Below are 14,390 nucleotides of genomic sequence, written 5' to 3'. Positions count from 1 at the left end.
GCACATAACCACCACAACAACAACAACCAGCAGAAAGAACATATCTTTCTTGGAAGTAGTACAGCCAACATGCTCCTTAGGATGGTGAGATTTTGTCTGATGTTCTTAGGTATGTTATCAGAGGGACCAGTCCTTGGAAAAGGACATGATGGTTGATAAATAGAGAGTCAGTGAAAAAGAGAAAGACCCTCAACAAAATGGATTGACATAATGGTCGTAAGAATGGGCTTAAATAGAGCCACAACTCTGAGGAGGGTGCAGGACCAGGCAATGTTTCACTCCATTGTACGTAGGGTTATAACTAGATGGCACTCACAAACAACAACATTCCAAAGCAGGGGACTCTGAGAGAATTAAATCATGGTACATTAATTCATTAGAAAGTTCTGCACCTCGAGTAGCGACTGGGATCTTAAAAGCTTGCAAGCAGCCATTGAAGATACAACTATTGGTCTCTCCTCCTTCAGAGCAAAGAAAATAAAAGATGCATAGAAAGAATTAGTCCAAAGGACTAGTGGATGGACCATGGGAACCTCAGCCTATATGACTCTGAGACCGGAAGAACTAGATGGTGCCTGGCTACCACTGGCAGCCACTCAGAAAGGGATCAAAACAGGAAATCCTGGATAGAGTGGGAGAAAGATGTGGAACAAAACTTAAAATCCTAAAAAAGAAAAGAAAAAGACCAGGATTACTGGTCTGATAGAGGCTGGTGAAAACCCCGAGACTACAGCCCCTAAGCCACACCTCAGGCCTGGGATTGAATTTACTCTCATGGCTTAACTTTCAGTCAAAAAACAGACATGCCTCTAAAATGAATATTTACACCAGGGAAGTGTACTCTTTAGCACAATCAACCATGGGAGATCAGAAGGGCAGCATTTGCACAGGGAGAAAGCTCAGAGGGCAGGAATACATAGGAAAGAAAGACACAAGGAACAGGTAAGCACAGAGAGGAAGTGGGAATATAGTTACATTTTGGGGATTACAACCAACGTCATGAAACAGAATGTGTAGGAACTGTAGAATGGAAAATGAAATTGCTCTGTAACCTTTCACCTAAGTCACAATGAAAAGTTAAAAAAAAAAAAAAGAGGTTATACATGGACCAAGATGACATCAGCTTAAAAATTAAATAAATACTTTTACATACCTGTTGAACTGTTGAATTCATTACTCTTGAATCATATTAAAGGATATGGGAAAGTGCTCCAGATACATTCTTAAATGAAAAATTTAGGTTTGTATCATAAATTTTCAATTTTGTTTTTAAAAAATATAGCACAGAAAATGTGTGAAAGAAATAAGGACACATACCAAGTCATTATCAGGCACACATTTTCTATGGGGAGCAAGCGTAAGAGGGCAAGAGCTTTTGAGTTTTATATTTTGCTATTGTTTGAACTTGCTGCAGAGAGCATATTATTTTTATTTTTCAGAAGTGAGAAGAAGAAAAGGATAAATATTGTACATCCAGGAAAATGTCTGAAAGGATATATATATAAAAAAAATCTCTGGGCCATTTTTATTTTCTTAAGTTTTTTATACTCCAAAGTAAATGTGTAAATACTTCCTAATAATCAGAGAAAAAGCCATAAAAGAAAATAATCTATAAAATATAAATAATACTCATGGTACAATTTGACATCTGTTCACAGAACCAAAGGTTATAGGGTTGGCTAAGGGTGATCTTCTTCAAAGATATTTGGATCTGATTTCTTTTACTTCTTAGGGATTCATGCTTACTTTTGTTGCTGCTGAAGCCATCACTACATTTTGTGTGTGTGTGTGTGTGTGTGTGATTTCTATTCAGCATGGCCAAGAAGGAAAATTGAGGCCAACCACAAGGCAAGCTTTCCTGAAAGAAGACAAAAAGCCTCTGTAACCTGTGGAATGAAGACTTCTCCAACAGAACGTGACTCTCTGGTCATTAATGATTTCGATTGCTAGTGGACAGAAAATTTTAACGAGAACAAAGCATCAGAGCCTTTGCAGGGCTTTGGTTGTCATCCCAGGCCAACCACACTGGTAACTTTATATTATAATGAGGGGGACAAAGAACAAGGTGTCCCATTCACAACCAGGCTCCACAACCAGGGGGTCCCCAGCCTTTGCAGAGCCTTTCACTGAAGTGGAAATGAGAATGGACTCTCAAGGAGCGCAAAAGGGCCAGGAGCAGGTAAATCACTGTCAGCCATATAAATAATGGCAGAAAATGGGCAGAAGAGATGAAAAGATGCCGTCTGATCACTCACCAATGGAAAGATGTGCACTAAATCAGGGTGTTTTCTGTCTGACACTGTTGTTTTTACTGAACAGTTAAGCACCCAAGGAAATACCAGTTGGGTCTTAAAGACAATTTATAGCTTGGTGGGCCTCATTGCACCTGGCTGTGTTTTGACAGCAGGTTTCGTCAGTTTATAGCAGAGATTCCTGTCAGTATTATAAGCTGTCACTAACACAACTAGATCTTTGGAAAAAATGTACAGCTTAGAGGTAAATAGCTCCCTTCCACGTGCCTCTCCCTCTTTTAATGAAAAGGAAAAGCCACTTGCTCGTGCAAAGCCCCCTCCTCTTCAGGGGAAATTACAGAGCCTTCTGGGAGGGAGAGGGTTAGCCTCAGGGCTACAACCCAAATGGGTGTGCCTGCTTCTAGGCACGCAATTATTGACTCTTTCTTTTCCTTTCCCTGGGGACAGTTCCTGCAAACAGCGGCACTGTTGTTCTGGGCCAGGGAATTCACTAGTCAGGCTCTCTGAGCTCCCAATACTTCCCAGCCTTCAGGCTACACCAAGAATATCTGTGAGCCCTGGATCAGAATGGCCATGGAATACCACATAAATGGCTTCTGTGAATGTTTCCCCACCCAAGACAAGAAAAGCAAGGCTCAACTATTCAGGACCAGGCAAACCTTAACTCTGTTTTCTCTGGGTTTTGTACCCAGAGTTTAAGTTAAGTTTGGACATCATCTTAGAAAACAAAAGATGGCATTATACTATATGTGAGTTGAAAGTACTTCTTCCTAGGACCAGGTGTTGCCTTGCCCAGTCCCTGTTATATTTTGGTTTTGTTTTTCAAGACTCAGGATTTTATTCTTTTTTTTTTTCCTCCCAGGAAGACTGGACCAAACAAATAACTTTTAACAGGTGACACACATTATTGAACTGAAGGCAACGTGTACCCCCTTAGGAATCTGGGCTACTGGTGGCTGGTAGCAGACATACTCCCCTGTGTGGTGGAAAAGGACAAAGGCTGTAGGAGAGGGATGGAAAAGGTAATGGAGAACAGCCTCCCACCTCCCTGTTCCTTAATTTCATGGTTCACAGACATTCACTGACATTTAGACACTCCCAAAGGGAAGCTCATATAACCAACCATGTGCCAATGGACCAGAAACAAGAAATGAATCAGCTAAAGGGGCAGCTCGTCTGGGCCTAGGGCTGAGTTCCCCACCAACAGGAGTATCACTGCCAGACATCCAGGACTGCCACCATGAGGCAGGCCCAGCCTAGGAAAGCATAGGTCTGCAGTGTCTCTTCAACTAGCCATTCTAGGATGCCACCCTGGGACTTACTAATGTTATTACATTACATTATGATGACTTGGTAAGTCATCATTGAGGTTAATGAGGTGGCCTAGAGCTGCCCACGAAGCCCTGGGTAGCCCTGGGCCTGGGGACAGTGGAAGGGGAGAGGGCTCCAGGTCATGTGATCCCCAGGAAGCTAAGGCTGGCAGGGAAAATGCTTTGTCTCAGAATTGCCAATGGGTTGAAAGGGAAGGAGAGAATAAAATCTCACATAGGAGTGGGCCCAGGTCCCTGAGACAGAGAAACAATCTAAACAGGTCATATGGAGGAAAAGGTCAGCCTGAGGCGGGGATGCTGGACCAGGGGAGGGAGCTGAGGGGCAGCCAAGCTGGGGTAATGAGGACGGAAACCATGGGTAGGACATAATCAGATGAGAATTGCAGCTCATTGTCTGCTCCACCCAAAGAACAGACCTGGAGGAACTAAACTGTTGCCTGATGACTCCACCAAAACACACCACAAGTTATAAAGACCTCATTTAATGCAAAGTTCAGGGTCTACCACCACATTCCACGTAGTGCCATGGTCACTGGAGGCAGTGAAATAGGGATGAGGACATCAGCATTTTCATGACTGAGGGATACTCCACCTCTATATCAGTAAAATAATTACTTTTATATAATATACATCAACTGTTGTAATATATATAAAGTTATATCCTATAACTTTTACATTATATATATACATATACATACATATCTATCTATCTATCTATCTATATCTTTTGTCATGATCAATACACTAAGTAGCAAGCTTTACTATTCTTCATAGACTTGCCTAAAGTAGTTATTTTTAGTGTACCTTTGGTATTCCAGAACTCTCAAGCCAGTCTTGGAAGATGTTTTCAACAGACAACTCAAGCCTTTAAAAAAAAAAATAAATAAATAAATAGTTAAAAAGTTATGGAGTACTTATTATGCAGAAGGCACATTCTCAGCATAAATCTTCCAGAGAAAAACTTATCCTTTGGAGAAGGAACAACATATACTTTATATAATGCATTTGAACTTCACAGAATTTTATACTTTTCAAAGAGGGCTGACACAAGCTAAAGAATACAAATAATCATAGAACCAAAGAGAGGCTGAGAAGCGTAGTGCACGCATGGCTTCCACTACTGCTGTTTAAAAGCAGGTCCAAAGTTTACTTTATTTGAAGTATTGTGATTGCTCTCTACATCTGATCCTTAGTCAGCTGAAATTCTTTTGATTTCATGCCCCAGTGACTTGAATACTCCTTAAAATTACTAAGTATCCAATACATTTAGGGTCAAGTGACTTTAGGTTTTGTCTTCCTCTGCTAATCAACTGGGAAGCAAACTTCCCCCATTCCTGGCTTCTTCTGTCCCGTACATGCCTGCACCTCTGCTTACGGAGAGGCATTCATTGATCCCTCTCCCAGACTAACGCAGGGCTCCCTGTGTACAGAACATCTACCACCCTTACTGTCCTATCTTCTCATCATTCACCCATTTGTGATTGAGACACAGTTGGGTACTATACTTTTAATTGTCTCCTCCTAGGATGGGAGCTCTCTGAGACTAGGGCCATGTCTGTTTTACTCACTTCTCCAAACCCAGCATGCAGAACACTTCCTGCCATGTAAGAAGATCCCATAAATAGATCTTTATTATCATTATTATTGTTAATGAATGAAAGCACACTTCACTGTTGATTCAATAAAAAAGTACTCTTGGGGGAAAGGAGTTGTTTTTGCTTAGGGGGCATTAAGTTTATGTTAATGATATGGGAATAATTTGGAAAAGGATTTTGACAATGGTAGCAACACATTAAGAATGTAATCAATGTCATGGAATTGTATTATGGAAATTGTTGAATAAATGGTTTTCTTGTATATCTTTTTATCATAATAAAAAAAAGTCTAAGATAATAATCACCTTCTCAAGTAAGACATTTCTAAGTGGTTAAACTCTGGATCTTTTCTTATTTTATATATTGTATACTACATTATATACCCACAACCTGCCTGTCAGTTTTTGTGCTGTGGTAGCAAGCATGTTGCTATAATGTTGAAAACTGTCACTGGTATTTCAAATACTAGCAGAGTCACCCGTGGTATAGGTTTCAGCGGAGCTTCCAGACTGGTAGACTAGGCAGGAAGGTCTGGTGATCTACTTCCAAAAATTAGCCAACGAATACCTATTAGGCCATAATAGAACATTGTCTGACTTGCTTGTTTTGGACACATCACCAGGGGGGGATCACCCATCAGAGGAGGACATCATGTTTGGTGAAGTAGAGGGCCAATGAGGGCATGGGGACATGGAGACCCTCGATGAGATGGACTTACACAAAGCAACAGTGATGGACCTGTAATGCCTGTGATCTTGAGGATGGCACAGGACCCGGCAACATTTTGTTCTGTTGTGCGTAAGGTTGCCATGAATCAGAGTCAACTCGATGGCAGTTAACACATATTTTATATATACATACATGGGAGCTCTGGTGGCTTAGTGCCTAAGGCATTTGACCAGAAGGCTGGCAGTTCAAAGCCATCAGCCACTCCTTGGAAGAAAGATTGAGCAATCTATTTCCTTGGAGATACCACCTCAGAAACCCAAGGAAGGGTAGCTATGAGTTGAATCAACTCAATGGCAATGAGTTTGGTTTGGTTGGTTGTGTTAGTTTTCACATGCTATCTCCTTTAATTTTACTTAAGAGTCTGCCAGAGAGGTTTAGAAAATTGAAATTTGGAGGGTTTAAACTCATAGCTGGGATATGGCAGAGGTGAGGTAAGGATCAACATAAGCCTGACTTCATACCTCAAGCTCTTATTACTCTGCTATGTTTTCACCTTCAGTTATACAGGATTTCCTTATGTTAAGTCACACTAACGGATTCACTTTAGAACTTTCCTCTCCTCTAGTCTTTCCCATAGCAGCTGAGCCACAGACTGTCCCTGGCTTGCCTTCTGTACCACTCTTTGGGGAAGAGAGTACCAAATGATTTTTCCCTCCTTCTTCCCAGGGAGAAATTAGTTATTGGTGAATATTTATCTTCTTCCCCTGCCAGGGCAAAAAGCAAAGATTGTGTAAGGAGGCAACTGTTGCTATTTCAAAACAGGAAAAAATATATATAGGAAAAGAGGGATTATGCAGAGAGTGTTTTTTATTCATTTTAAAGATGTTCATCTATGGGGATACTGGGCAGGAGAAGGGAAAAGGACAGAATGAAAAGAGGAAAGATGATTACCTCTGTAGGCTGTTTGCTTGGGGGTTCAACAGGTTCCCAGACTCAATGGGTTTACTGGACATGACTCAGATCATGGTCACTGGGCCTTTCTCCACTGCTTCTCTGTTGTCTTTTATCAGTGTCAATCTCAGTGTGAATGGCCAAGCCCCTATATAAGTTGTGAGAGTATGGAATTGTGTGTGTGTGCATGTATCACACATGTGTATATGTGTGCCCACATATGTGTGTATGCATGTGTGTACATGGATGTAGGGGCATCCCTCTCTGTGTGTACATGTGTGCATGCATGTGTATATGTGGATGTCTCTGTGTGTGTGCATGTGTGTATGCAAGCACACATGTGCATGGGTGTGTGTGTGTGTGTGCATGAAAGAGGAGGCAGCTCTCAGAGCACTTTAGATCCATATCTCTGTTCTTTCTTAAGCTTGATTTATTTGGTTGGCCACAGGGAGAGGGGCTGGGAATGCCCTTCACTGGCATGAGTGATCTGCGAGGAGGAGGCCAGTGGATGGCCTGCTTAGAGAGAAGCAATAGTGAAGAAAGAACAGAGAAGAAGAAAAGAGGCCTTTGCTCTAAATCCATGCAGGCAACTTACAGTACTAGCATAACTCTCACAACTGCACAAACCCCAGAGCCGCTCAGGGATGGAAGAAAGGAACTTGACTCTGCCACCAAAGGAACTGTCCTTTCTAGTGACATCTGCAGTGGGAGGTGAGGTTATGGGGATAGTCTGTGTTAATTTCAAATGGGAACAAGCCCTCAATTGAGCAGTCTTGTCTTCAATAAAAATTATAAAATCTATACATGTAGGAGCTCTGGTAGTGTAGTGCCTAAGGCATTTGACTGCTAACCATAAGGCTGGCGGTTCAAACCCACCAGCCACTCCTCAGAAGGAAGGTTGGGCAATCTACTTCCATAGTGGTACCGCCTTGGAAACCCAAGGAGGGGTCACTATGAGTAGGATCTGACTCAACGGCATGTAACAACAACATAACATACATGTTACCTGAAAATAAAACAATTTCAGGTTTCTTTGGACACAGGTAAGAAAGTGTCCTTCAGTTGCTTACTTTCCCGCCAGAAAGGGGACCTCCTGGGTCTGGAACCTTGGAGTTCCTATCACTCATCTTTTAAGAGGTATTCAGATCAGCCAAAGTGAAGATGCTGACTTCTCTAAGGGACCTTTGTTAGGAAAACACGTCTGAATGGGGCTTCCACACTTCTGAGGAAGATGCAGAATGTAGAAAAGATTGAGAGAAGAGATGTAGTGATGATCAAAGAGGTAAGCACACTGGACCTACTAACAGGTCAAGGGAATGGGGAGTGAATATCCTGAAGAAGAGAAGTCTTAGGAGCCATTTTTGAGTTATTTTACAAAAGATGGTGAACAGCTGGTGTGCATCACCGTGGAGGAGTGAATAAGAGGACATGGACATAAATTTCCTCTGGGGGTGGTTTAGCTTAAAGATACTTTTTTAGGGAATGGTGTGAGGAGGGGGTTGGGAGTTGAGGCCTGGAATGTTATTGAGTGAGGTCCAAAGTCTTCACCACAGAAGGCTAAAGAATAGGCAAAGCCTTCTCTGTGTGACACATTCAGTGGATACCTAGTGGGCAGAAGGGTTCCATGGAAGATGGAGATAGAAAAATCAAGGACATGATTGTCTAAAAGGGACACTGGTAATGTTAGTTCCCCATCAAGTCAGTCCCTGACTCATGGTGATCTCACATACAACAGAGCAAAACGTTGCCCAGTCCTGCACCATCCCCACGATCATTTACAAATCAGACCATTTTGGTCCATAGAGTTTTCATAGCTGATTTTTGGAAGTGGATCACTAGTCTTTATTCCTCATCTGTCTTAGTGTGAAAGCTTTGCTGAAACCTGTTCAGCATGCAAGCCTCCACTGACAGACAGATGGGTGCAGAGGTGCATTGGCTGGGAACTGAACCTGGCGCTCCCTCCTACCAAGGAAGGTGAGAATTCTACCGCTGAACCGCCACTGCTCGCCTTTGCTTTGGTATTTAGGATAGATACTATTATGCAGCAGTATTAAAAACAAAAACAAAGAAACAAAAATTCCTCTGTCAATTCTAAATAAAGGCAGAAAAGCAATAATTATTGTTTACCGAACTACTGTTACATACTAGGCGCTATGACAAAAATCTCATTTAAACTTTACAGTAACAGTGAAAGAACAGTATTACTATGCTCGTTTTAGAGATGAGCAAATAAAGGCTTGGAGAAGTTACATAACTTATCTAAGGCCACCTTTGTTGTTGTTGTTGTTGTTATGTGCCGTCGAGTCGGCCCCGACTCATGGCGACCCCTCCTTGGGTTTCCGAGGCAGTATCACTACGGAAGTAGGATTGCCCAACCTTCCTTCCGAGGAGTGGCTGGTGGATTTGAACCACCAGCCGTCTGGTTAGCAGGCAAGTGTCTTAGCCACTATGCTACCAGAGCACCTAGATAGTACTTAAAGGGGCTGGGATTCAAACCTATGTTGTCTGGCTGCAAAGTCTCAGCTTTTCCTTTTGTGCTAAACTCAGGCTTTATGATGATGTGCCTGTTTGTGATTTATGGTGCAGACAAGCCTGCAGCGGGGAGGCCTGTCCTTGTGCAAAACAAATGCCTACTTCCCTTCTTGCGAACATCTCTACTGCTGTAGGCAACCTGGCTCCTGCTGCGGTTGCCCTGTTTGTCTGCCCTCCAATTACATATCTGAAGAGATGGGGAGACCCTTGGGAGGGGCAAAAGTGTGAGGGCGGGTGAGTTCATCTTTCAGCTGCATCCAGGAGCAAAAGACACTCTCCCGCCAATGAAGAGAACATGTGTTTTCAGATCACTTTCCTTTGGAAAGGTTCAAAGCATCTTATAACCATTATCACTTCATTCCTCATAATATCATTGTGAAGTGGGTGTCAATTGCTGTGCAGTTTTGTTTTTTTTTTTTTTTTGCAGATGGAGAAACTGAAGAGCAAGAGGACCCTGGCCAAAGTCAGCCCAGACAGAGGGCTAAAGAAAAAAACCCAGGTTTCCAGACTTTCAGGATTAGTGCAGACCTCAAACTACACTGAAGCCTGTTTGAGGCTTGCTAATGTGGAAGGAACTCTGATGGTGCAGTGATTAAGGCATTTGGCTGCTAACCAAAAGGTCAGTGATTTGAACCCACCAGCTGCTTCATGGAAGAAAGATGAGGCAGTCTGTTTCTGTAAAGATTTACTGCCTTGGAAACCCAATGGGTGTCGCTGTGAGTCAGAATTGAGTCAATGGCAGTGAGTTTGGTTTTTGAGAATGTGGAGTAAGATGTTAAACTATGAGAGGAAGATGAAAGCATTTACTACAGCTGCTTAAAAAAAAAAAAAAAAAAAAACCTCACTGCCATCAAGTTGATTCTGACTCACAGCGACCCCCTTTGAGTTTCTGAGGCAATATCTCTACAGAAGCAGATTGCCCAGTCTTCCTTCTGCAGAGCGGATGGTGGGTTTGAACCGCCAGGCTTCTGGTTAGCAGTCAAATGCCTTAGGCACTACACCACCATAGCTCCTTAAAAGGTAATATAAATGGCTTTAGCTCTCAAGGAAATTATATGAGAGACCATATGAAAATGTTTAATTTTCAGGGAAGAAACAAACTGCTTATTGTAGGCAAAAAGCTACTACATATGCAGATTTTGCTGTTTGTATCATAATAATTGAAGTGACAGTACAGGTGAATTGTTAGGTCTAAGCTTGGACACATACAGTAGTTAAGCTAAAAGCTGACTTTTTCAAATCAAGACACTTAAAAGTCTGAGCCAATGGTGAATTTTTTCCCTCTGAGATCATTTGGCTTAAATAATCACAAGAGACAAGCAGAAGCATTTCCACTTAGCCAGGACCCAGGACTTACAGGAAATTACTCTTCTGCATGTCTGATCACTATGGAAATTGATTTTATCCAGAGAACTAAGAATACACAAACCCATGACTGCGTATCTTCCATATTTACACAAGCGAGTGTGGTACTTTCTAGCTCATTACTGAAACCCAGGCCCACACTGCCTTCAGAGGCCTCCCGTGTCTTTGGGACAGCAGGTTGTTTTACCTTCTGGCTGGCGTGTCCCCTCACTGCACTCCTATGACTTACAACGCAACTCTGAGTTTCAATGGTCTGTTTCCATCCCTCTGAGCTATAAATGTGGTCATACTTCGTTAACGCAGCGGGGGAGAGAATATGCTGGACACCCTGCTGTGATGCTGCTTAAAAAAATAAGCCAAGCTCAAAGCTGAGAAAGTGACTGATTGTTCTTCTTTATGTGATATTAAGGTAAATCAAAATAAACACAGGCTTGAGTGAAAACAGTAATGCACATGCCTAAATTTGCTCATTCAGTGGATTTCCGAGGGCATGGTGGCAGGCATGGAGAGCTGATTAGTAGCAGTATCTGCTACTTGTGCCTATCAACTTGATGCTGATCACAGAAATGTCTTTATCACTCTTGGCTCCCATCTTTGGCCTCTTAAAATTCTAAGGATCACATTATATCGGTGCCTCTAAAGAAAAGTGCATGGTCCTAGCAACTTTCTCAGGAACTTAAATGCCAGACCTCAAGAATGCTGCAAGTACAGGTACTACTAGATGGATGCGAGGCATTGGAATTTCTGTGCTCTGGGTCTGAAGTGCAAAATGCCCTTATGCTGGAATGCAATTTGCAGACTGCATAAATTTTTAAATTTTAGTAATTTATTTTTTCTACCACCCATTTGCCAGTGAGTTGTACTGTAGTGGCTTCCATGTTGTGATGCTGGAGGCTAGGCTACTGGTATTCAAACACCACCAGGGTCACCCATGGTGAACAAGTTTCAGTGGAAGAAAGCTGGTGGAAGAGAATAGGAAGAAAGGCCTGGTGACCTACTTCTGAAAACTAGTCAATGAAAAGCTATGGACCACAAAAGAACCTTTCCTGACTCTGTTGCTTTGGACATGTCACCAGTAGAGATTAACAGCTAGAGGAGGACATAATGTTTGGAGAAGTAGAGGGCCAACAAGGGTATGGAAACTTTTGGTGAGAAGGAAATAGATGCAATAATGGATTCAAACATGCCAGTGATTGTGAAGATGGTGCAGAACCAGGCAAGGTTTTGTTCTGTTGGACTAAGGTCACCATGAGTTGAAGTTGATTAGAGGGTAGATAACAACAATAACTTATGCTTTTAAGTTCTCCCTCTACATGTGGATACAGTGTTTATCTCAAAGCTTTGCACGTGATTTCTTACTTTTTCAATCAAAGCAAGTCATTTGTGCTTAGGTAGATAATGAAGATTGCTGATGCAACATTTATAAAATGAGTACTCCCTAGCTCTATGGAGGAGGAAAAGTAGCTTGAATTAAAATAAACACATGAGCATGCACACACAAACATAATAATTGATGGGCAAAGAAAGAACAGGAGCTGTTGATAAAGTTAACTATCATGTGGACCAGGTGCATTGGGTAAGACATCCTGGGTCACTCTTCTACTGGGGAGACTGGAGTCTGGTATTCATCTGCTCATGCATCCAGGAAATTACTTTTATTTTTTCTTATGTTGGTCTCATCAAACATTAGTATTCAAACAGAAACTTCACATTGAAGGTGTCTAAATACAACTCCTGATCTACACCTTCCACCTTCAAATGTTCTCCCTTTCTACCCCCTCTGCCCAATCTTCACCTCAGACAAAATACCTGCTCCCCCTGTACTTCCAACTCTATTTCACAATGTCAGTGAATGGCTAAGAAAGAAATGTTAGGCTTATGCTTCATTCTGCTATTCAACATACACAACCCACCAATCAGGTCTTATCTGTGGCACCTCTGAAATATCCCTTGGATTTGCTCATTAATCACAATCCAGTGGCCATTGCCACCATCCCTGCCATAATACTAATGCTCAAGATCTCTTCCCTGAACTGCTCTATTGGATTTTAATTGGTTGCCTGGCTTCCAGTCCTCCTCACCTCCATCTATCTTCCACAGTGCCCCCAGAGATACCTTTCCAATATGATTATGGTATTTCCATATTTTAAACTATCAGAGGCCCCTCTTTGCCCGAAGGCTCAAATCTAGGACTGATAAATCTTTCTCTGTGTACCTTTGACTTTGAACCTTTCTAGAGCTCTCGCTGTTGCTGTTACTTGTTGTTGTTGTTGTTGTTATGTGCCGTCGAGTCAAACCCGACTCATAGCGACCCCTCCTGGGGTTTCCGAGGCAGTATCACTATGGAAGTAGGATTGCCCAACCTTCCTTCCGAGGAGTGGCTGGTGGGTTTGAACTGCAAGCCGTCTGGTTAGCAGGCAAGTGTCTTAGCCACTATGATGTAAATGGGTAACACATTCACTGCTAATGGAAATGTTGGCAGTTCAAGTCCACTCAGTCACATCAGAAGAAAGGACTGGTGACCTATTTCTGAAAAACCAACCATTGAAAACCCTATGGAGCATAGACTCAACTCCACAGCAACCGGTAGAGCACTTGCTACACTGAGCAATAATGATCTGTTTAATTTCATTTATGTTTCCAACAGTAGACTAGGAGCTCCCTGAGGACAGGGCATGGGATTTCTTTCTTTCTGTGTTTCCCAATGTTCAGCCTAGAGACAGGTATGAAAGGTGCTCAATAGAACCAAAAACCAAACCCACTGCCATCAAGTTGATTCCAACATATAGTGACTCTATGGGACAGAGTAGAACTGCCCCATAGGGTTTCCAAGCATGTAAATCTTTATGGAAGCTGACTGCCTCACCTTTCTTCCATGGAGCGGTTGGCAGTTTGAACCACCGACTTTTTGGTTACCAGCCAAATGCCTTAACCACTGCGACAAGCCAGGTCTGGGAAGTGCTCAATAGAGAATGTTAAATAATGTAAGCAAGAGAATAATGCAAAGGCAATAAAACACAGAGTGTTGTCCCTCAATGCTGATCTGATCAGAAAAACCCTGCCCAGTTTAGAAGGGCTCACGTGCCTAACAGATGTGTCCAAGGATCAGTATCAGCAAGGGCCAGAGATTAGAGGCTCTGGGGGGTAGGTGTGGGGCCCTTGGAGATCTAGATAAAATTGGTACAATATGCTGCATAAGTAATAGGGCAAACAGTCTGTTTTAATAGCTGAACTAGATTCTGAGATTAGTTAGCAGGAAAGAGACATTTGAGTTTCAAAATATATTCCAGTATACCCCCTGAAATAGATTCACTGTAGGAATAAATTCACCTTAACTTTTAGGGGGAATTTAAAAAGAAGCTTAAGTCTGCTAATCCAAATATGATCCAAACCAGGAGAGGTAGCCCAACAAAAGGGCTTGTGGGTGGTGGCTGGTGGCCATCAGGAAGACAGAGACGCTGCTCTGTACTTCTACAATGACAACACAAGCTTCTTTGTAGCCCCATGGTGTGTAGCCTCAGTAAACATTCACAATTATAAAATCCTGATCCCCCAGAGCCAGAGGGCTGAAGACCATCCAAATACACTCTATATTCTTTTTTTTTTTTTTAGTGTTGCATATTTTTTTTTCATGTTTTTTTTTTATTAGGATTTGGGTGAAGATTTACAGAGTAAATCCACTTTTCATACAGCAG

General features: G+C 42.2%; 1 protein-coding gene across 1 annotated transcript in view; it reads right to left on the bottom strand.

Moving 5' to 3' along the window:
• The window catches only part of AOPEP (aminopeptidase O (putative)), a 540,041-nt gene that overhangs the window by 130,057 nt on the left and 395,594 nt on the right, over positions 1 to 14,390 (bottom strand). Inside the window, exon 10 of the mRNA XM_007939143.2 lies at positions 4,388 to 4,448. Within this exon, the coding sequence (XP_007937334.1) occupies positions 4,388 to 4,448 (61 nt within the window). The remainder of the gene's footprint in view (positions 1 to 4,387; positions 4,449 to 14,390) is intronic.

Source organism: Orycteropus afer, unplaced genomic scaffold (assembly GCF_000298275.1).
Source record: "Orycteropus afer afer isolate SDZICR_OR568_19922 unplaced genomic scaffold, OryAfe1.0 scaffold00005, whole genome shotgun sequence".
Classification (NCBI taxonomy): domain Eukaryota; kingdom Metazoa; phylum Chordata; class Mammalia; order Tubulidentata; family Orycteropodidae; genus Orycteropus; species Orycteropus afer.
The sequence above is the reverse complement of the archived record's forward strand: the minus strand, read 5'-3'. Positions and strand labels throughout refer to the sequence as shown.